This window comes from Saccopteryx leptura, chromosome 1 (genome assembly GCF_036850995.1).
Source record: "Saccopteryx leptura isolate mSacLep1 chromosome 1, mSacLep1_pri_phased_curated, whole genome shotgun sequence".
NCBI classification, from domain to species: domain Eukaryota; kingdom Metazoa; phylum Chordata; class Mammalia; order Chiroptera; family Emballonuridae; genus Saccopteryx; species Saccopteryx leptura.
The window spans coordinates 388,451,742-388,473,574 of record NC_089503.1 but is presented as its reverse complement, the minus strand read 5'-3'; the positions used below and the strand labels follow the sequence as shown (position 1 = coordinate 388,473,574).

Genomic DNA, 21,833 nt, shown 5'->3' with positions numbered 1-21,833 from the left:
GATACATGATTTCTTATATATACATATATTATAGGTTTATATTAACATGTATATATATATATATATATATATATATATATATATATATATATATATATATGAATTTATATGTATGTATTTCTGGAAAATATTCAACTTAAGACCTCTGTAAAGCATTCCATATTTGAGGACCCATAGGTATTCAATTGGTACTTCTCCAAACCCCTGAGAGAATAGACTCTAAGCTTTCTACAAAAAGTGCCTCTGATTATTGCCTTTTCAAACCATGTGTCATGATCAATATGTCATTCACTGGTCAGATGTGACAGAGTGGGGCATCAATCTTCTTCTGTCCCTGATTATATGACATAGATGTCCCAAAGTATCTAAATATTTTACATGATTTTTTCTGGCCTTTAAAAATATCTAACTGTGCCATTTTTTTTATTCTTTGACATTATGCTGACACCATAAGCAAATAAACAGTAATTAAAAATAAACAATTTATAGAATAATGAAGTGTCTTGTGGCATGTGGAAAAGTGATACATCTCTGATCTGTACTTTTTATGTGAAGGGTGCAAGAAAAATTATTGAGCACAATGTTTAAGAAAAAGAAAATTTAACCATTCATGCTTAATATTGTCTTTTTCTAACAAGTACAGTTACGTTTTTCTGCATAAAATTGGTCTTTATGTATATATCTCTTTAATGTACAGAGCAGGTGTCATATGACTAGTGCAAGAAAACTGTTTTGGCTAAATGGGCACCTCTATTGTACGCTTCCCACCGCTGGTTAAGTCCCTGTCTTGTCAGTGAATCTGTCTGTAATTTAAACTGAAAATGTGATCATCCAGTGACAGGGGAAAGCTTAGGGTTGCACATCCCAGAATTTCTGACTTAACTCCCTCTTCATTTAATTTTCTGACTTAGTAACTTGTGCACAAGGGATATGGGAGGAAAAACAGTATTGACTCCTAAAGATGAAGTTTTTTTAAAACCCACAAATGTGGGTCAATGTGTGCTCTATAATGAAGTATGAAGGGTTGGGTCCATTCCTGTTATCTTTCTTAACTGATATTGTGTTTAACATGAAACAAGTTTCTTATTTCTTCAATTTTCTTTTCAGATATGAGTACACTGAGAAGAGGTAAGAACCAATAACCTACTCCCTTCAGCTGTTCCTTATTCCCTGTCTTCTCTCTCAGTGACCATCTGCCTTTGTCTCAGTGTCTTGGCCATTTAACCCTGATTAGTCATCTTCATTTGTTCTTTTCACTTCTCCCACTGTTACCCCAGCATTTACCTTGCTGTTGCAATCAAGGAGACAGAGCCATTCTTTCAGATGAATTTTATGAAAAAGATATCTGGAAATATAGATACTTTAAGTTTCTGAGTATAAGTTTTATCCAAGGAAAGTAAGTTCATTTGATTCAGAAACTCCCTCACTGTCATTTCTTTCCCGTCATTTGATTCACTCAGCTTCATTCAGGCATGAGTTAAAACAGACACTCAGATACAGTAACGTTGAGAGCTAATAGCTGGACAAGAATTTTGTGAATAGATGCACATATAAAACATAATTCTGTATTGACCTATGAGAGCAGTCTTTCAGTAACTGTTGTACAGTGATTGTAGAAACTTTGTACAATGAAGGTACAGCAGTTAGAATGAAACACATACATATATATATGCATATATATATAATGTGTATATAAATATATACGTACACATACACACACACACACACACACATTCAAAGACCATTTTAAATATGACACATATCTCATAGTGGTCCACATAGAGTTAATAGGGATCAAGAATAATTTTATTTTAAAATATCAGAATAAATATTTTAAAATTTTTACATAATTCAATAAATATACTTTATTAAACTATTTAAAGTAGTTTTTATCATTTTACTGAATTTATTGGGGCGATCTTGGTTAATAAAAGTTTGCAGGTGGCAAATGCAGAATTTCATCACATCTTTTCTGTACATGGTAGTGTGTCCCCACCCCAGTCACATATCTGTCTGTCTCCCTTTTATTTATTTTAAACCTTTATGTCCCTACATATCACATGGTAGTTTTTAAATTGCAGTGATCACTTCAGTGGGATGGATTTTCAAGGTATATTCTTTATTCAGGGAATAGATGAGACTTCTCCACGTTGCAGAAACAACATTAGCAGATGTTCGCTTTAGCTAGATCTTATTTACACTGTTTAGAAAACCTGTCTCATGTGTGTGTGCTTGGATTTAATTTCGAGGTTAAGTGAAAGGCACAGTAAAATCCAGTGAGAAACAGTATATCTGTCAGAGAATCTCAGTTTATTCTCTCTCCTAAATTAGGCAGCCATGAGTATTTAGGTATTCTTCATTCAGGATCAGATAAAATAGATACTCATATAGTGTGTGGTTAAAAATCAACCCGTGGACAAAGCATGGAGGACTCAGCCCCCAGACCCCTGACCCTGTGTCACTGGGAGGAGCTGTGTGTCAGTGCTCCTTCCACAGTGTGGTGGCCACTCTGCACAATGTCGCTGCCGCAGCAGTGAGACTCACTGATGTCTTTAAAGTATCCAATGATCATACTAAGCAAACAAACAGAATAAAGAGAGTAACAGAAACATGAATATTTCAAATAGACCAAGAATATTTTCAGCCTAGCCTGAAGTGACCCCATGGGATAGAGCGGGACCTGGAACACTGAGGTGGCCAGTTCGACCCTGCACTTGCCCAGACACAGCACCCAGGGCAGCAGCTACAGCTACAATGAAGCAGCTATAAGTCCACACGCTTCCCTCCCACCTCTCACCCTTTCTTTATGTAATGTTAACAAATAAAAAATTATTTTAAAAATTTTAATTACACAACAAAATTTATATTTTAATAATTTTAAATTATTTTATTAAAGTAACTCCCTTTCCACCTCTTTACTTACTGTAGAACACCAGTGGATAGTAGTGAGCTCTGAGCCCGTGTGTAGGTGTGTGTTTGGGGGAACGTGTGTGATTTGACATGTGTTTGTGTCTTCATCTAAAATTAACCTAATTTTAAATTTTAATTTAACAGTAAACTTCAATTTTCTGTTGGTTGTTTCCCATAAAATTAACATTGACCTCTTTTTTTTCTTTTTTTCAGGACATGTTAAAGAAAAAATAGGTAAAATTACTGATATTCCTTTACTTTTGATCCCCTTGAAATCTTCTGGTTTATTTCTCTTTTTGACCTTCCGGCCTATTTATCCAAATGTCCACTGTTGGCCTGTCCTCCTCCTGGATGTCCACTGTCCTCACCCCCTGTCTGAGACAGCATTTCTTCCATTGTAGCTCTGTCTGTATTCTGTTTCTTACCATCCATCCTTTCTCATTCCTCCGTTTGTCAATTTACACAGTTATTTCCCCGTAGACAGTGGCTGCTCTGTCTTGCAGTAAATTGTCACAGTTCTATTAAGACATTGGTGAGGTGAAGTGTATTAAGCTGACGGATACATGATTCTTAATATACACATATATTATTGGTTTATATTAATGAGTAAATATAGGAATGATTATGTATGTATTTCCAGAAAATATTCAAAGTTACCACCTCTATGAAGTATCCAAGTTTAAGGGCCGATTATTACGCAATTAATATTTCCCAAACCCTTCATAAAAAATGACTCCAAACCTTCAGAATTCAGTGTCTCTGTCCATTGTCTCCTCAAAGCCTGTGTCATGATAAATGCCTTGTATTATTCACTGGTCAGATGTGAGAGAGTGGGGCGTCCCTCTTCCACTGTCTTTGGTCATATGACCCAGGTGTTCCAAGATCTCTAAATAATCTACATAATTTTTTCTGGACTTGAAAAATATCCAACCATGCCCATTTTGTGGTGAGGCATTAGACAATTAAATTTATCAGGATGACCCTGGTCAACTAGAGTGCATACATTTAGAGAAAACATCTCCACATCATTTGAACCATGTCCGTTTTTATTCTTCAGCTTTATTGTTGAAACCAGCACCAAATGACAGCAGCACTTAACATTAAACAACTTACAGAACAGTGAAGTGTCTTAGGGCGTGTGGAAAAGTGATACATCTCTGATCTGCACCTTTTATATGAAGGGTATGAGAAAATAATTGACCATGATGTCTCATAAGAAAGAAAATTAATCATTCAAAGCTTAATATTGTTTTCTCCTAATCCTGGTTACAGTCATATTTTTTCCTTATGAATGGTCATTAGGAATACATCCCTCCAATGTACAGAGCAGGTGTCGTGTGACTAGTATAGCAAAACCTATTTTGTGGAGATGTGTGTCTCTCTTGTTCACTCCTCATCGCTGGTGAAGTCCCTAGCTCCTGTGTGAATACATGTGTTTTTATCAGAAAAAGTTGATAGCCCAGTGACAGGGAACACTTAGTGTTGCACATCCCAGAATTTCTGACCTAACTCCCTCATCACTTTATTTCCTGATCTGGTTTCTTGTGCACAAGGCACAGGGGAGGTGAAACAGTATTACCTCCCATGAGTGACGTGTCCTTTGGAATCTCGTTGTTACTACTTTTGTAAATATGTGTCAATGTGTGCGCCAGAGTGAACTACAAAAGGGAATCGATTTCTCTTTTCTTCATGCAAGATAGTCTGATTTCACTTGGAATGATTTGTTCATTTCTTCCTTTTCCCTTTCACCTGAAAGTGAACAGGAGACAGGTCAGTACCAATAACTCCCCTGTCCTTCCCTCACCTGCTCCTCACCCCCTGTCTTCTCTCTCAGTGACCATCTGCCTCTTGTCTCAGTGTCTCAGCCTTCCAGCTCTGATTCCCCATGTTCATATGTTGTTCAGTTTCTCTCATTATGAGCCATCACTTTTCGTGTTGCAATCAAGGAGTCAAAGCTTTTCTGTCAAATTAATTTTATCAATAGAATAGCTACAATGTAGGTAGTTTTAAATATTTTGCTTGTAAGTTTTCTCCAAGAACAGCTCAGGTCATTTGATTCAGAAACTCCCTCATTGTTATTGTTATTTCTTTCCCTTCATCTGATTTATTTAGTTTCATTCAGGCCCAACATAAAACAGACACTTAATACAATAATGTTGAGAGTTAATAGTTGGACAAAAACATTGTGCATAGACGCACATAAAAACCTAACCCTGCATTTACTTATACGAGCAGAGACTTAGCCTTGCTGTGGTGGCCCCATGGATAGAGCGTGGACCTGGAACACTGAGGTTGCCAGTTCGACCCTGGACTTGCCCGGACACGGCACACAGGGCAGCAGCTACAGCTACAGTGAAGCAGCTATGAGTCCACATGCTTTTCTCCTACCTCCCATTTATTTTCTCTATGATATTAAAAAACAAAATCTCTTCAAAAAAAGATAATTTATAAATTAGACAGCAAAAACAATATTTTAAAATTTTTCTATTATTTTACTAAATTAACCTCATTTTCCATAATTTCCTGTATGTAGAAATACCTGTGGACAATAGTGAGCACTGAGCTTGTACGTAGATGTGTGTTTGGGGCGGGCGTTTGTGATCTGTTGATTTGGTGGTTCATCTGAAATGCGGTCAGTTTAATTTTAAATTAAACTTGATCAGTGAATTTGAATTCTCTTTGTGGTTCTTTCTCATAAAATTGACATTGACTTTTTCTTTTCTTTATTTTTCAGAAATATTTGAAGAAAATAGAGGTAAAATTACACTTTATCGAGATGGGGGGCTCTACTGGCTGCTTCCCATCACTGGTTAAGTCACTGTCTCGTGTGGGAATGAATTTTTGGTCTGAAAAAGGTGACAGCGCAGTGACAGGGGAATGCTTAGTGTTGCCCATTCCAAAATGTCTGACCTAACACTATCATAGTTTTACTTCCTGACTTAGTGTCTGGGGCACAGGGGACAGAGGAGGACAAAGCACTGTCTCTGACGTGACAGGTCCTCTTGGAACCCGATGGTTCCGACCTTCACAGATCTGAGTCAGTGTGAGCTCCTCTGTGATCTAGGAAAGGGGACGCATTGTGTGTTCTTCTTTACCCGATATTGTGTCTTCACTTGGAATGAGAGGTTTATTTCTTCCTTTTCCTTTTCAGCTGAGAGTGAATCCAAGAGAGGTAAGTGCCCCTAGCCTCCTCCCTGGTCCTTCTCTCACCTGTTCCTTAGTCCCTTGTCTTCTGTCTCAGTGACCACCTACCTTTTGTCTCAGTGTCTTTGCCTTTTAACTCTGATTACCTATCTTCCTTTGCTTTTCAATTTCTCTCATGATTACCACCATTTCACTTCTCAAAATCAATGAACAGGGCATTTCAGTCAAATGAATTTTATCACTAAGATATCTGGAAATTTAGAAACTTTTAAAGTTTCTGAGTGTAAGTTTTCTACAAGGACAGCTCGGGTCACTTGACTCAAAACCTCCTTCACTGTCATTTCTTTCCCTTCATCTGAGTCACTCAGCTTCATTCAGACATGAGTTAAAACAGACACTCAGGTACAATAAGGTTGGAGATTACTAGGTGGACCAAAATGTTGTGAATAGACGCACATAAGAACCTAACCTGTATTTACCTATGCGAGCTGTCTTTCAGTGATTCTTGTACAGTGAAGATACTGCAATTAGAATAGAATACATATATAGAGAGAAGCTTCGAAAGACCTTTTTTTTTTTCTTTATACAGAGATAGAGAGAGATTCAGAGAGAGGGATAATAGGGACAGACAGACAGAAACAAAGAGAGATGAGAAGCATCAATTATTAGTTTTTCACTGCGACACCTTACTTGTTCACTGATTGCTTTATAACATGTGCCTTGACGTGGGCCTTCAGCAGACCGAGTAACCCCTTGCTCGAGTCAGCGACCTTGGGTCCAAGCTGGTGAGCTTTTGCTCAAACCAGATGAGCCTGCGCTCAAGATGGCGACCTCGGGGTCTCGAATCTGGGGGTCTTCTGCATTCCAGTCTGACATTCTATCCACTGCACCACTGCCTGGTCAGGCTGGGTGCACAAAGCCCACGGCACACTCCCAAGAACTGCCTGAGAATATCTTGTGGAGATCAGCCTATGGGGCACTGGGGCGCTCTCGATCTGCCAGCAGAGTTTAGCCTTTAATGCCAGATGTGCCTGATTATCTGCACCCCACCTGCCTAGAAGCTCGGGCACTTGCTTTCCGGACTCACTTTCACATGTGCGGGTGAGACTCCCCTGATCTGCGATCTCTGCTGCAAGTGCTGCTGAAGCAGGGACATTGGCTTGTGGTGTGCACCCCTGCCCTGCCCAGGGCTGTGCTTTGAGTGCTTAGAGTGGTATTGGAGCAAGGACTAGACTGCATCACCCCAGTCTCCCCATCCTGCATTGCTCCCCTTGGTCTCCAAACTGCTTTCCTCTGTGAGAGGCAGGGCTGACCCAGCGCTTGATCCCCTGCTCTGTAGGGACATGGTGGAGGGATGTGGAGGACCCCTGCTTGGCCATTGCTAGAGCCATAAAATTGCAAAGCCCTAACAACAAGCTCCTCCTAACAACGCAACAGCCTTTCCTGCATCATTAGAAGGCGACAGTGATGCATCAACAGAACTCCACCCAAGAATCTCACAGAGGCCACTCAGCAGTACACTGCTCCCACCAGAAAAAGGAATAATTATCTCTTGTTGGGGTTATTAACAATACCACTAGCAAATGCCATCAAGGAAAAAGAAATCAAATATGGATGTACAAGACAGAGATGTAGCTCAGGTAGATGATGGAAAATTTCCAGGAAAAATCTCAATTACATGGAAACCCTGGAAATCAATGACAGAGAATTCAAAATTGAAACTGTAAAAAATCTCAATAAAATACAAGAAAAGACAGAAAGGCAATTTAGAGAGCTCAAACAACAACATAATGAACAAAAAACATACTTTACCAAGGAAATTAAACCTATAAAAAAGAACCAAACAGAGTTGAGAAACTCAATACATGAACTGAAAAATAAGATAAGCTTAATCAATAGAACAGGCCAGATAGAGGACAGAATCAGTGACATTGAAGAGATGCAACTAGAGATGCTACAAAGAGAAGAAGAGAGAGACTCACGAATTGAAAAAAAATGAGAAAGCCCTACAGGAATTGTCTGACTCCATCAGGTAGAGCAATATAAGAATAATGGCTATATTAGAAGAAGAGAGAGAAAGGTAATGGAGAACATACTGAAACAATTAATTGATGAAAACTTCTCAAGCCTGTGGAAAGAGTTGGAGCCTTGAATTCAAGAAGCAAACAGAACATCTTGTTACCTCAACCCAAACAGACCTACTCCAAGGCACATTGTAATAAAATTATCAAAAATCAATGACAAAGAATCCTCAAGGCAGCTAGGGAGATAAAGGATACAACATATAAAAGAAGGCCCATTAGGCTATCATCAGACTTCTCAGTAGAAACTCTAGAAGCCAGAAGAGAGTGGAACCAAACATTCAAAGTACTGAAAGAGAGGAACTACCAGACAAGAATACTATCATATATACATCAAAACTATCCTTCAAATATGAAGGGGAAATGAAAACTTTTACTGACATACAGAAGCTGAGGGAACTGACCAACAAAAAAACCCCACTACAGGAAATACTAAAGGGGGTTATCTGATCACATACAAAGAACAAAACAAACAAAATTTTCATCAAATTTTTACTTGTAGTAAATTTATTGTTATTTAAATTTATCTGTATGTATCTTTTGATCTCTTCTTTTATTTCTGCTTTGACTCAGTCATTTTTTTTAAAGTGTGCTGTTTAATTTTTACATTTTTGTTGGTGTGTTTACTTCTTTTTTGCAGTTGAATTCTAGTTTCAAAGCCTTATGGTCAGAGAAGACCCTTACAATAAAAACAAGGATAATCTGTGACAACAATCACATAAAAGGGGAGAGGGTAAGATCAGCAGTAGCAAAGAAGGATGGAGTGCCGAAGCACTCATGAGATAATGGACTGTAATAAATATGATAATTTTTCTTTTAATAACCTAATGATAACCACTACTGAAACACATAGCTTAAAAAAGAAGAAACAGAAAATAGAAGTATGGAATACCAACAAACAAAAAAAATGACAGAAAAACAAAAAAGAAGAGCCAAACAAGACACAAAGCTATCAAAAAGCAGTATATAATATGGCAATAGGAAATCCCCAAGTGTCAATAATTACACTAAATGTAACGGGATTGAACTCACCAATAAAGAGGCACAGATTGGATCAAGAAGCAAAACCCAACAGTATGCTGCATTCAATAGACACATCTGAGATACAAGGATAAAAATAGATTCAAAGCGAAAGGTTGAAAAACTATTCTCCAAACAAATAATATTCAAAGAATAACAAGTGTAGCCATACTCATATCTGACAGTGCTTCTTCAAGACAACAAAGGTAACCAGAGACAAAGATGGTCATTTCATAATGATAAAGGAGACATTGTATCAAGAAGACATAACACTTCTTAATATAAATGCAACAAACCAGGGAGCAGCAAAATATATAAGACATCTGCTAACTGATCTAAAAGTAGAATCCGAAAAAAATATAGTCATACGTGGAGACCTCAGTACAACATTGATGGCTTTAGATCATTCATCCAAATGGAAAATCAATAAAGAAATATCAGCCTTAAATAAAACACTAGAATAATTGGATACAATAGACATCTACAGGATATTTCATCCAAAACCGTCAGAGTATAAATTTTTCTCCAGTGTACATGGAATATTCTCAAGAATAGATCATATGCTGGGCCACAAAACTAACATCAACAAATTCAGAAAGATTGAAATGATACCAAGCATCTTCTCTGACCATAAGGCTTTGAAACTAGAATTCAACTGCAAAAAAGAAGTAAACACACCAACAAAAATGTAAAAATTAAACAACACACTTCAAAAAAAAATGACTGAGTCAAAGCAGAAATAAAAGAAGAGATCAAAAGATATATACAGATAAATTTAAATGACAACACAACATATCAGAATCTCTGGGATACAGTGAAAGCAGTAATAAGAAGGAAGTTCATATCACTATAGGCCTATATGAACAAATAAGAGAGAGTCCAAGTGAACAACATTACATCTTAAGGAACTAGAAAAAGGAGAACAAAGGCAACCCAAAACCAGCAAAAGAAAGAAAATAATATTGAAGGGCTTTTTGGTTGTTTCCATGTCTTGGCCTGGATAAAGAAGATGTGGCACATATACACTATGGAATACTACTTAGCCATAAGAAATGATGACATCAGATCATTACAGCAAAATGGTGGGATCTTGATAACATTCTATGGAGTGAAATATGTAAATCAGAAAAAAACTAGAACTACATGATTCTATATATTGGTGGAACATAAAAACAAGACTAAGAGACATGGACAAGAGTGTGGTGGTTACCAGGGGAGGGGGGAGGGAGGATGTGGGAGGGAAGGAGGAAGAGAGTTAGGGGGAGGGGGAGGGGCACAAAGAAAACTAGATAGAGGGTGACGGAGGAAATCTGACTCTGGGTGATGAGTATGCAACATACTTTAATGACAAGAAAACCTAGACATGTTTTCTTTGAATATATGTACCCTGATTTATTAATGTCACCCCATTAACATTAATAAAAATTTATTAAAAAAAGAAAATAATAAAAATCAGGGTAGAAATAAATGAAATAGAGAACAGAAAAAGTATAGGAAAAATTAATACAACAAAGAGCTGGTTCTTTGAAACAATCAATAATATCAAAAAACCCTGGCAAGAGTAAGGAAAAAGAGAAAGGACTCATATAAACAAAATCCAAAATGAAAAAGGAGAAATTATCACAGATATCATAGATATACAAAGGATTATTGCAGAATACTACAATTATTACTTCCCAAACCCTTGAGAGAAAAGACTCTAAACTTTAATCTATAAGTTTCTCTGTCCATTGTCTTTCAAAGCCTGTGTCATGATAAATACCTGATATCATTCACTGATCAGATGTGAGAGAGTGGTGCATTCCTCTTCCCCTGCCCATGATCATATAACCCAGGTGTTCCAAGGTACCTTAATATTTTACTTAATTTTTTCTGGCCTTTAAAAATACACTACCATGTCATTAAGCTGACACTGTTATCAAATGAAAAACTGCACTTAAGAATATACAATTTGCAGAAGGATGAATTATCTTAAAGTAAGTGGAAAAGTGATTTATTTCTGACCTATATTTTTTATGTGAAGAGTACAAGAAAAACAATTGAGGTTTTTTTAAAATTAATCTTTCAAAGCTTAAATCTTTTTTTCTAATGACAATTAAATTATATATTTTTATAATTTTTATTTTATATATTTTTCCCCTTGGTACTGGTCTTCTGGAATATATCCATCTATGTACAGAGCAGGTGCCATGTGACCAGTACAACAAAACCAGTTTTGCTCACATGGGTGACTCTACTGTACACTTTCACATTGCTGGTTAAGTCCCTGTCTCCTATGTGAATACTTTTTTTTTAATCTGAAAAATGTGACAGTTTAGTGACAAGGAAAAGTTAGTATTGCCCATTCTAGAATTTCTAACCTAACACCCTCCTCATTTGATTTCCTGATTAAGTTTCTTGTGCAGAAGTGACAGGGGACAAAGAACAGCATTGACTCCGATGGGCGAGGTGTGCTTTGTTACCTGATGGCTCCTACTTTCACAGACATGGGTCAATGTTTGCTCTAAAGTGGACTAAGAAATGGGGATTTATTTCTGATTACTTTCCTACTCAATATTGTGTTTTTTACTGGGAATGAGTTGTTTATTTCTTCCTTTTACTTTTCAGCCAAGGATGAAATGAATGAAAGTAAGTCCCGCTCACCTCCCCCACTGTCCTTCCCTCATCTGTTCCTTATTCCCTGTCTTCAACTCTGAATGACCATCTACCTTTTATCTCAGTATCTTCGCTTTTTAACTCTGATTAGCCATTTCATTTGCCTTTCAGTTTCTCCAATTTTACATCACTATTTTTCTTGTTCTAGCAATCAAGGACACCAAAGCTATCTGTCAAGGGAAATTTATCAATCAGATATCTGGTAGTTAGCTACATTTACAGTTTCTGAGTGTAAATTTTCTCTAAGGACAGTGAGGTCACTGATTCAGAACCTCCCTCCCTCTCTTCTCTTTCCCTTCATCTGATTTACCTAGTTTCACTTACACATATGTTAAGACACTTAACTGCAATATATAAGGTTGAGACACTTAACTATATAATTAGTGGGCAAAAATGTTTTGCATAGTTGCACATAAGAACCTAACCCTGTGTTTATCTATACAAGCAATCTTTCAGTAACTGTTGTACAGTGGTTGTAGCAACTTTCTACAATGAAGGTACTGCAATTAGAAAGGAATATATATGTGTGTGTGTGTGTGTGTGTGTGTGTGTGTGTGTGTGTGTGTATATATATATATATATATATATAAACATCCAAAGATCATTTTATATGTGAAAGGTATTTAATAGTGGCCCACAAAGAGTAAAAAGTGATCAAGAATTAATTTATAAAGACATATCAGAATAAATATTTTTTTAAATTTTTGAGTATAATAAATATTCTTTATTTCTCTTATTTTAAATAGATTTTTATATTTTGTTGAAATTATAGTGGTGATGTTGTTTAATGAAACTATGCAGGTGTCAGGTGCACAATTCTATCACACCCCATCTACACATGGCAGTGTGTTCAACACCCCAGTCACGTATTCTTCTGTGACCCTTCTATTTATTTTCAACAATTCCGTCCCTTCATGTCACATGGCATTTTTCAGTTGTAGAGATGATTTAGTGCAATGTCCACGTGGCAGAAACAACCATTAGCAGATGTAACGCTTTTGCTAAAACTTCTTTACCCTGTATAGAAAACCTGTCTCATTCATGTGAGAGCTTGGATATTTCTTTCTCAGTTAAGAAAAAGGCACAGTAAGGTTCAGTGAGAATCAGAACTTCCGTCAGAGAGTCCAGCTTCTCTCACCTGAATTCAGCACCCATGAGTATTAAGATATGCTTCATTCAGGAATGAGTTAGAACAGAAACACAAATGCAATGTGCTGAAAAATCAATCTCAGGACAAAAACAGGGAGGACGCAGCACCCGGACCTCTGACCCTGTGTCACTGGGAGAAGCTGTGTGTCAGTGCTCCTTCCACAGTGTGGTGGCCACTCTGCACGATGTATAACACATCATTCCGATGTATAACCGAAATGTGAATATTTCAAAGAGACCAAGAATATTTCCAGCCTAGCCTGTGGTGGCCCCATGGATAGAGCATGAACCTGGAACACTGAGGTGGCCAGTTCGACCCTGGACTTGCCCGGACACGGCACACAGGGCAGCAGCTACAGCTAAAGTGAAGCAGCTATGAGTCCATAGCTTCTCTCCTGCCTCCCGTTTCTTCTCTCTATAATACTAAAATATAAAATCTCTTCAAAAAATAGATTAGTTTATAAATTAAACAGTAAAAACAGTATTTTTAAATTTCTCTATTATTTGACTAAACTAACCTCATTTTCCACATTCCGTGTACTGTAGAACACCTGTGGACAATAGTGAGCTCTGAGCCCGAGTGTAGGTGTGTGTTTGGGATGGGTGTTTGTGATCTGTTGTGCTTGTGTGTTGATCTGAAATGTGATCGGATTAATTTCTAATTAAATTTGATCAGTGAATTTGAATTCTTTTTGTGGTTCTTTCTTATGAAATTGACTGATTTTCTTTTCTTTTTTTGCAGAAATATTTGAGGAAAATAAAGGTAAAATTACACTTTATCGAGATGGGTGCCTCTACTGTCTGCTTCCCACCACTGTTAAGTCGCTGTGTCCTGTGGGAATGGATTTTTTGTCTGAAGAAGGTGACAGTGCAGTGACAGGGGAATGCTTAGTGTTGCACATTCCAAAATGTCTGACCTAACACCGTTATCCTTTTACTTCCTGACTTAGTGTCTGGGGCACAGGGGACAGGGGAGGACACAGCACTCCCTCTAATGTGACAGGTCCTCTTGGAACCCGATGGTTCCGACCTTCACAGATCTGAGTCAGTGTGAGCTCCACTGTGACCTAGGAAAGGGGACGCATTGTGTGTTCTTCTTTACCCGATATTGTGTCTTCACTTGGAATGAGGGGTTTATTTCTTCCTTTTCCTTTTCAACTGAGAGTGAACCCAAGAAAGGTAAGTGCCCTTAGCCTTCTCCTTGGTCCTTCTCTCATCTGATCCTTAGTCCCTTGTCTTCTCTCTCAGTGACCACCTGCCTTTTGCCTCAGTGTCTTGGCCTTTTAATTCTAATCGATCTTTTTCATTTGCTTTTCAATTTCTCTCATGATGACCCCACCGTTTTTCTTGTTGTTACAGTCAATGAAACAGAGCATTTCTGTCAAATGATTTTTATCAATAAGATATCTGGTAGTTTAGAAACTTAATGTTTCTTAGTGTAAGTTCTCTCCAAGAACAGCTCAGGTCATGTGATTCAGAAACTCTCCACTGTCATTTCTCTCCCTTCATCTGATTCACTCAGTTTCATTTATACACGAAATAAACGGGCACTCAAATACGATGATGTTGCAAGTTGTTAATAGCCATAAACTTTGTTCAAGGGCACACTGGAGAACCTCACCTGTGTTTATCTACATGAGCAGTCTTTCAGTAACTCCTTTACAGAGGTTGTACCAAGTTTGTGCAAAAAAGGTAGTGAAATTAAAATTGAATATATGTATGCATTTAAAGACCATTTTAAATATGACAAGATATTTTATAGCGGTCCACACAGAATAAAAAAGAATGAAGAATACGTATATTAAAATATATCAGAATAATTATTTTAAAATCTTAGGATTTATTAAATATTCATCATTCCCCTTATTTTAAATGGTTTTTAAAATATTTTATTGAGTTTATAGGAGTGAGCTTAGTTATTAAAGCTAGGCAGGTCTCCAGTGCACAATTCCATCACACCTTGTCTGCTCATGGCAGTGTGTTCTACACCCTCGTTACGTATCCATTTCTCACCCATGTACTTACTTTAAATTTCTTTGTCCCCACATGTCACATGGTATTCTTATAATTATAGTCAGAATTTCAGTGGAATGGATTTTCAACGTATATTATTTATTGATGGAATAGAGGAGCCCTGTCCACGTGGCAGAAACCACCATACACAGAGGTAACACTTTGTTTAGCTGCCATTTCGTTACAGCTTGTGGGACACCTGTCTCCTGTGTGTCAGCTGTGTTCTCAGTGCAGGGAGAGGCTCAGGAAGGTCCAGAGAGAAACACACTCACCATCGAAGAATCCCAGTCCTGTCCTTTTCCTGCATATAGTACCTATGAGTATTAAGGTCTTCTTTACTCAGAAATGAATTAAAACAGAAACTGAAACACAGTATGGTTAAAAATTAATATGTGGATAAAAACATGGAGGACACAGCACCCAGACCCCTGACCCTGTGTCACTGAGAGGAGCTGTGTGTCAGTGCTCCTTCCACAGTGTGGTGGCCACTCTGCACAATGTTGCTGCCACAGCAGTGAGACTCACTGATGTGTTTAAAGCATCCAGTGACCATACAAAGCTAAAAATGGAATAACAGAGACATAAATATCTCAAAAAGACCAAGAATATTTTCAGCCTAGCCTGTGGTGGCCCCGTGGACAGAGCATGGACCTGGAACACTGAGGTTGCCAGTTCAACCCTGGACTTGCCCGGACACGGCACCCGGGGCAGCAGCTACAGCTACAGTGAAGCAACTTCGAGTCCATAGCTTCCCTCCTGCCTCCTATTTCTTTTCTCAGCAATATTAATAAATAAAATGTTTTCAAAAACACAATTATTTTATAGATTAAATAGAATAAAGTATTTTAATGTTTTTATTATTTTACTAAATTAACACCCTTTTTAAAATATTCATTTACTGTAGAATACTGTGGACAGTAGCGAGCTCTGAGTCATTGTGTAGCTGTGAGTTGGGCAGATGGGTTATTTGTTGTGTGTTTGTGTGTTCATCTGAAACGGACTCTTCTTAACTTTAAATTTGAATATATCAGTAAATTTGAATTCTCTTTGTAGTTGTTTCCCATGAAATTGACATTAACCTTTTCTTATTTCTGTTTTTCAGAGGAATTTACAAAAACAATAGGTAAAATCACTGATATTTATTTACTCTTCATCCATTTGAAATATCTGGTTTATTTTTCTGTGTGACATTTCTGGCCTTATTTATCCAAGTGCCTTCCGCTGACCTGTCTTTCCCTAGATGTCTGCTGTCCTCCCACGTGACTTTGAGATAGAATTTCTTCTATTTGGAACTCTGTCCATTTCCCTTTCCTCCCTCTTATCTTCTCCATCCTTTCTTCTGTCATTTTACATAATTATCTCTCTGTAAACATTGGCTGCTTCTGTCTTGCAGTAATTTGTAACAATTTCATTAAGACACTGCTGAGGTGAAGGGTATTCAGTTGGTACATAAGAAAGTTTTCATGTTTACCTATATTGCAGGTTTATATTAGCGTGTATGTATATAAATATATAAGTATGTATTTCAGGAAAACATTCTAACTTAAAGACCTCTGTCAAGTTTTCCAAGTTTGAGGTCCCATTATTATGCAATTAGTACTTCTCCAAACCCTTGAAAGAAAGAGCCCAAACTTTCAGTGCTCAGTGTCTCTCCCCAATGTCTTCTCAAATCTGGTGTCATGATAAATACCTTGTATCACTCACTGGTCAGATGTGACAGAGTGGGGCGTCCCTCTTCCACTGTCCTTGATCATATGACCCAGGTGTTCCAAGGTATCTAAATATTTTACATAATTTTTTCTGGCCTTTATTTTATTTTGCTTTAATTAATTTTAATGGGGTGACATTGATAAATCAGGGTAAATAGGTTCAGAGAAAACATCTCCAGGTTATTTTGACCTTTGATTATGTTGCATACCCCTCACTCAAAGTCAAATTGTCTTCTGTCACCTTCTATTTGGTTTTCTTTGTGCCCCTCTCCTCACCCCCACCCTTTCCCTCTCCTTCCCCCCCCCATCACTCCCCCTACACCCCGGTTACCATTCTACTCTTGTCCATGTCTCTGAGTCTCATTTTTATGTCCCATCCAGGTACGGAAGCATATAGTTCTTAGTTTTTTCTGATTTACTTCTTTCACACAGTATAATGTTATCAAGGTCCATCCATGTTGTTGTAAATGATCCGATGTCATCATTTCTTATAGCTGAGTAGTATTCCATAGTATATATGTACCACAGCTTTTTAATCCACTCGTCCTCTGATGGACACTTGGGCTCTTTCCACTCGTCCACTGATGGACAATTGGGCTGTTTCCAGATCTTTGCTATTGTGAACAATGCTGCCATAAACATGGGGGTGCATTTCTTCTTTTCAAACAGTGTTACGGTGTTCTTGGGGTATATTCCTAAAAGTGGGATAGCTGGATCAAAAGGCAGTTCAATTTTTAATTTTTTGAGGGATCTCCATATTGCTTTCCACAGTGGCTGCACCAGTCTGCATTCCCACCAGCAGTGCAGGACGGTTCCCTTTTCTCCACATCCTCGCCAGCACTTATTCTGTGTTGTTTTGTTGATGAACGCCATTCTGACTGGTGTGAGGTGATATCTCATTGTGGTTTTCATTTGCATTTCTCTACTGATTAGTGATGTTGAGCATTTTTTCATACGCCTATTGGCCATCTGTATGTCCTCTTTGGAGAAGTGTCAATTCATTTCCTTTTTCCATTTTTTGATTGGATTGTTTGTCTTCCTGATTTTGAGTTTTACAAGTTCTTTGTAATTTCGGTTATTAACCCCTTATCAGATGTATTGTCGAATATGTTCTCTCATTGTGTAGTTTGTCTTTTTATTCTATTCTTATTGTCTTTAGCTGTGCAGAAGCTTTTTATTATAGTTTTATACAGTCCCATTTGTTTATCCTGTCTTTTATTTCACTTGCACATGGAGATAAATCGGCAAATTTATTGCTCCGAGAGATGTCGGAGAGCTTACTGCCTATGTTTTCTTCTAAGATGCTTATGGTTTCACGGCTTACATTTAAGTCTTTTATCCCTTTTGAGTTTATTTTTGTGAATGGTGTAAGTTGGTGGTCTAGTTTCATTTTTTTGCAGGTAGATGTCCAACTTTCCCAACACCATTTATTAAAGAGACTATCTTTACTCCATTGTATGCTCTTACCTCCTTTGTCAAATATCAGTTGTCCATAAAGCTGTGGGTTTATTTCTGGGTTCTCTGTTCTGTTCCATTGATCTATATGCCTGTTCTTATGCCAATACCAGGCTGTTTTGAGTACAACGGCCTTTAAAAATATTGAATCATACCATTTTCTCTGCTTTGGTATTAAGTTGACACCAGTGTCATATGACAAATGGCACTTCAAAATAAACAAACTGCAGAGGGAAGAAGTGTCTTAAAGCTAGTGGCAAAGTGATACAGCTCTGATCTTTACTTTTTGTCTGAAGGGTGCAAGAATAATTATTGACCTCAGATCTCAAAGGAAGAAAATTTAATCATCTATTGCTTAATATTTTTCTAACCACAATTACAAATATATTATTTTTCCTTGGTACTGGTCCTTAGGAATATATCCGTCTATGCACAGAGCAGGTGTCATATGACGAGTGCAACAAAACCAGATTTCTCATGATGGCGCCTCTCCTATTCGCTTCCTCATCACTGGTTAAGTCCCTGTCTCTTGTGTGAATACGTTTGTCTTTTAATATGAAAAAGGTGATAGTCCTCTGACATGAGAACACTTAATATTGCACATTCCAGCATTTCTGATCTAATTCCCTCATTTTATTTCCTGACTTAGTTTCCTGTGCACAGGGGACAGGGGAGGGAGAACAGCACTGACTCTGATGGGTGAGGTGTCCTTTGGATCCTCAGGGTTCCTGCTTTCACAGACATGGGTCCATGTGTGCTCCAGAAAAAATGAAAAGAGGGGCCCATGTCAGTTTTCCTACCAGATAATCTGTTTTCACTTGGAATGATTTCTTTCTTTTCCTTTTCACCTGAGAGTGAGCAGGAGACAGGTTAGTACCAATAACCTCCCCGTGTCCTTGCCTCACCTGGTCCTTATCCCCTGTCTTCTCTCTCAGGGACCATCTGCCTTTGTCTCAGGGTCTCAGTCTTCCAGCTCTGATTCTCCGTGTTCATATGTTGTTCACTTTCTCCCATTGTTACCGTTCCAATTGTTTTGTTGTTGCAATCAACGAGACAGAGTCTTTCTGTCAAATAAATTTTATCAGTAAGATATCTGGAAATGTAGGTACTTTAAAATATTTTGAGTGTCAGTTTCCTCCAAGGACAGCTCAGGCCATGTGACTCAAACCCCCCTCACTGTCATTTCTCTCCCTTCATCTGATTCACTCAGCTTCATTCAGACATGACGTAACACAGACACTGTGACTAAACGCACAGAAGAACCTAACCCTGTATTTACCTGTATGAGCACTCTTTAAGTAACTCTTGTATTGTGGTTGTAACAACTTTGTACACTTTAGGTGCTGCAAATAGAATTAAGTACATAAAAATATACATCAAGATAGATAGATAGATACATATATACATAGATTGATATAAAAGCACTCAACGACCATTTTAAATGTGAAAAATATTTCATATTGGTCCATATAGAATTAAAAGGGATCAAGAAAAATTTTATTAAGAAAATTAAATAATTTTAAAATTTTACATAATTCATTGAAGACACTTCATTTCTCCTATATGAAATGGGGTTTTTTAGTGTCTTATACAAAGTAGTGGGGTTACCTTGGATCATAAAACTATGCCGGTCTCAGATGCACGATTCTATCACACCTCATCTGCACATGGCAGTGTGTGCACACCCCAGTCATATATTTTTCTGTCACCCATTTATTTATTTTAACTCTTTATGTCATCACATGTTGCATGCTATTTTTATAATTGTAGTGATGATTTCAGTGGAATGGGTTTTCAAGATACTTTATTTATGAAATACAAGTGACTTGTCCATGTAGCAGAAACCAACTTTAGCAGATATAATACTTTATCTGCCGGTTCTTTACAGCTTGTAGGAAACCAAACCTGTCTCCTGTGTGTCAGCTCAGATACTGTGTTCTCCATGCAGGGAGAGGCTCAGGAAGGTCCAGGGAGAAACACATTCACCATTGGAGAATCCAATTCCTGTCCCTCCCCTGAATTCAGCACCCATGAGTATTGAGATATTCTTCCCTCAGAAATGAATTAAAACAGAATCTCCAATACCGTGTGGTTAAAAATCAGCCTGTGGAAAAAAGCACGAAGGACGCATCCCCAAGACCCCTGACCCTGTGTCACTGGGAGGAGCTGTGTGTCAGTGCTCCTTCCACAGTGTGGTGGCCACTCTGCACCATGTCGCTGCCGCAGCAGTGAGACTCACTGATGTGTTTAAAACATCCAATGACAATACTAAAGCTTACAAACTGAATAACAGGAACATAAATATTCTAAAAATAGACCAAGAATAAATTTACCCTGGCCTGTGGTGGCCCTGTGGATAGAGCGTGGACCTGGAACACTGAGGTGGCCAGTTCGACCCTGGACTTGCCCAGACACGGCACCCAGGGCAGCAGCTACAGCTACAGTGAAGCAGCTATGAGTCCTTAGCTTCGCTACTGCCTTCTGTTTCTTTTTGCTGTAATATTAATAAAGAAAATCTCTGCAAATAAAATTAGTTTATAAATTAAACAGCAAAAACAATATTTTTACATTTTCCTATTATTTTACTAAATTGACCTCATTTTCCACATTCCATGTACTGTAGAACAGTGGTCCCCAACCTTTTTTGGGACACGGACCAGTTTAATGTCAGAAAATATTTTCATGGATCGGCCTTTAGAGTGGGATGGATAAATGTATCACGTGACCAAGACCAGCGTCAAGAGTGAGTCTTAGACAGATGTAACAGGAAATCTGGTCATGTTTTAAAAATAAAACATCGTTCAGACTTAAATATAAATAAAACGAAAATAATGTAAGTTATTCTTTCTCTGCGGACCAGTACCAAATGGCCCACGGACCGGTACCGGTCCATGACCCAGGCGTTGGGGACCACTGTAGAACACCTGTGGACAATAGTGAGCTCTGATCCCGTGTGTAGGTGTGTGTTTGGGGTGGGTGTTTGTGATCTGTTGTGTTTGTGGTTCATCTGAAATGTGATCAGGTTAATTTCAAATTAAACTTTATCAGTAAATTTGAATTCTCTTTCTGGTTCTTTCTCATGAAATTGACATTGACTTTTTCTTTTCTTTTGTTTTCAGTAATACTTGAGACAAAGAAAGGTAAAACTACACTTTATCGAGGTGGGTGCCTCTACTGTCTGCTTCATTCACTGGTTAAGTCCCTGTCTCATGTGAATGGATTTTTATCTGAAAAAGGTGACAGTGCAGTGACAGGGGAATGCTTAGTGTTGCACATTCCATAATTTCTGACATAACCCCGTCATCTTTTTACTTCCTGACTTAGTGTCTGGGGCACAGGGGACAGGGGAGGACACAGCACTGCCTCTGATGTGACAGGTCCTCTTGGAACCCGATGGTTCCGACCTTCACAGATCTGAGTCAGTGTGAGCTCCACTGTGACCTAGGAAAGGGGACGCATTGTGTGTTCTTCTTTACCCGATATTGTGTCTTCACTTGGAATGAGGGGTTTATTTCTTCCTTTTCCTTTTCAGCCGAGAGTGAACCCAAGAGAGGTAAGTGCCCTTAGCCTCCTCCCCTGGTCATTCTCTCACCTGATCCTTAGTCCCTTGTCTTCTCTCTCAGTGACCACCTACCTTTTCCTTCAGTGTCTTGGGCTCTAGGCTGGGACTCCGTTTGGGGGGATGACAACCGACAAC

At 38.2% G+C, this 21,833-nt stretch overlaps 1 protein-coding gene across 1 annotated transcript in view; it reads left to right on the top strand.

Moving 5' to 3' along the window:
* LOC136389327 (uncharacterized) overlaps positions 1-21,833 on the top strand; it is a 178,429-nt gene that overhangs the window by 13,064 nt on the left and 143,532 nt on the right. Inside the window, exons 3-4 of the mRNA XM_066361161.1 lie at positions 1,108-1,128; positions 3,124-3,144. Of these exons, the coding sequence (XP_066217258.1) occupies positions 1,108-1,128; positions 3,124-3,144 (42 nt within the window). The remainder of the gene's footprint in view (positions 1-1,107; positions 1,129-3,123; positions 3,145-21,833) is intronic.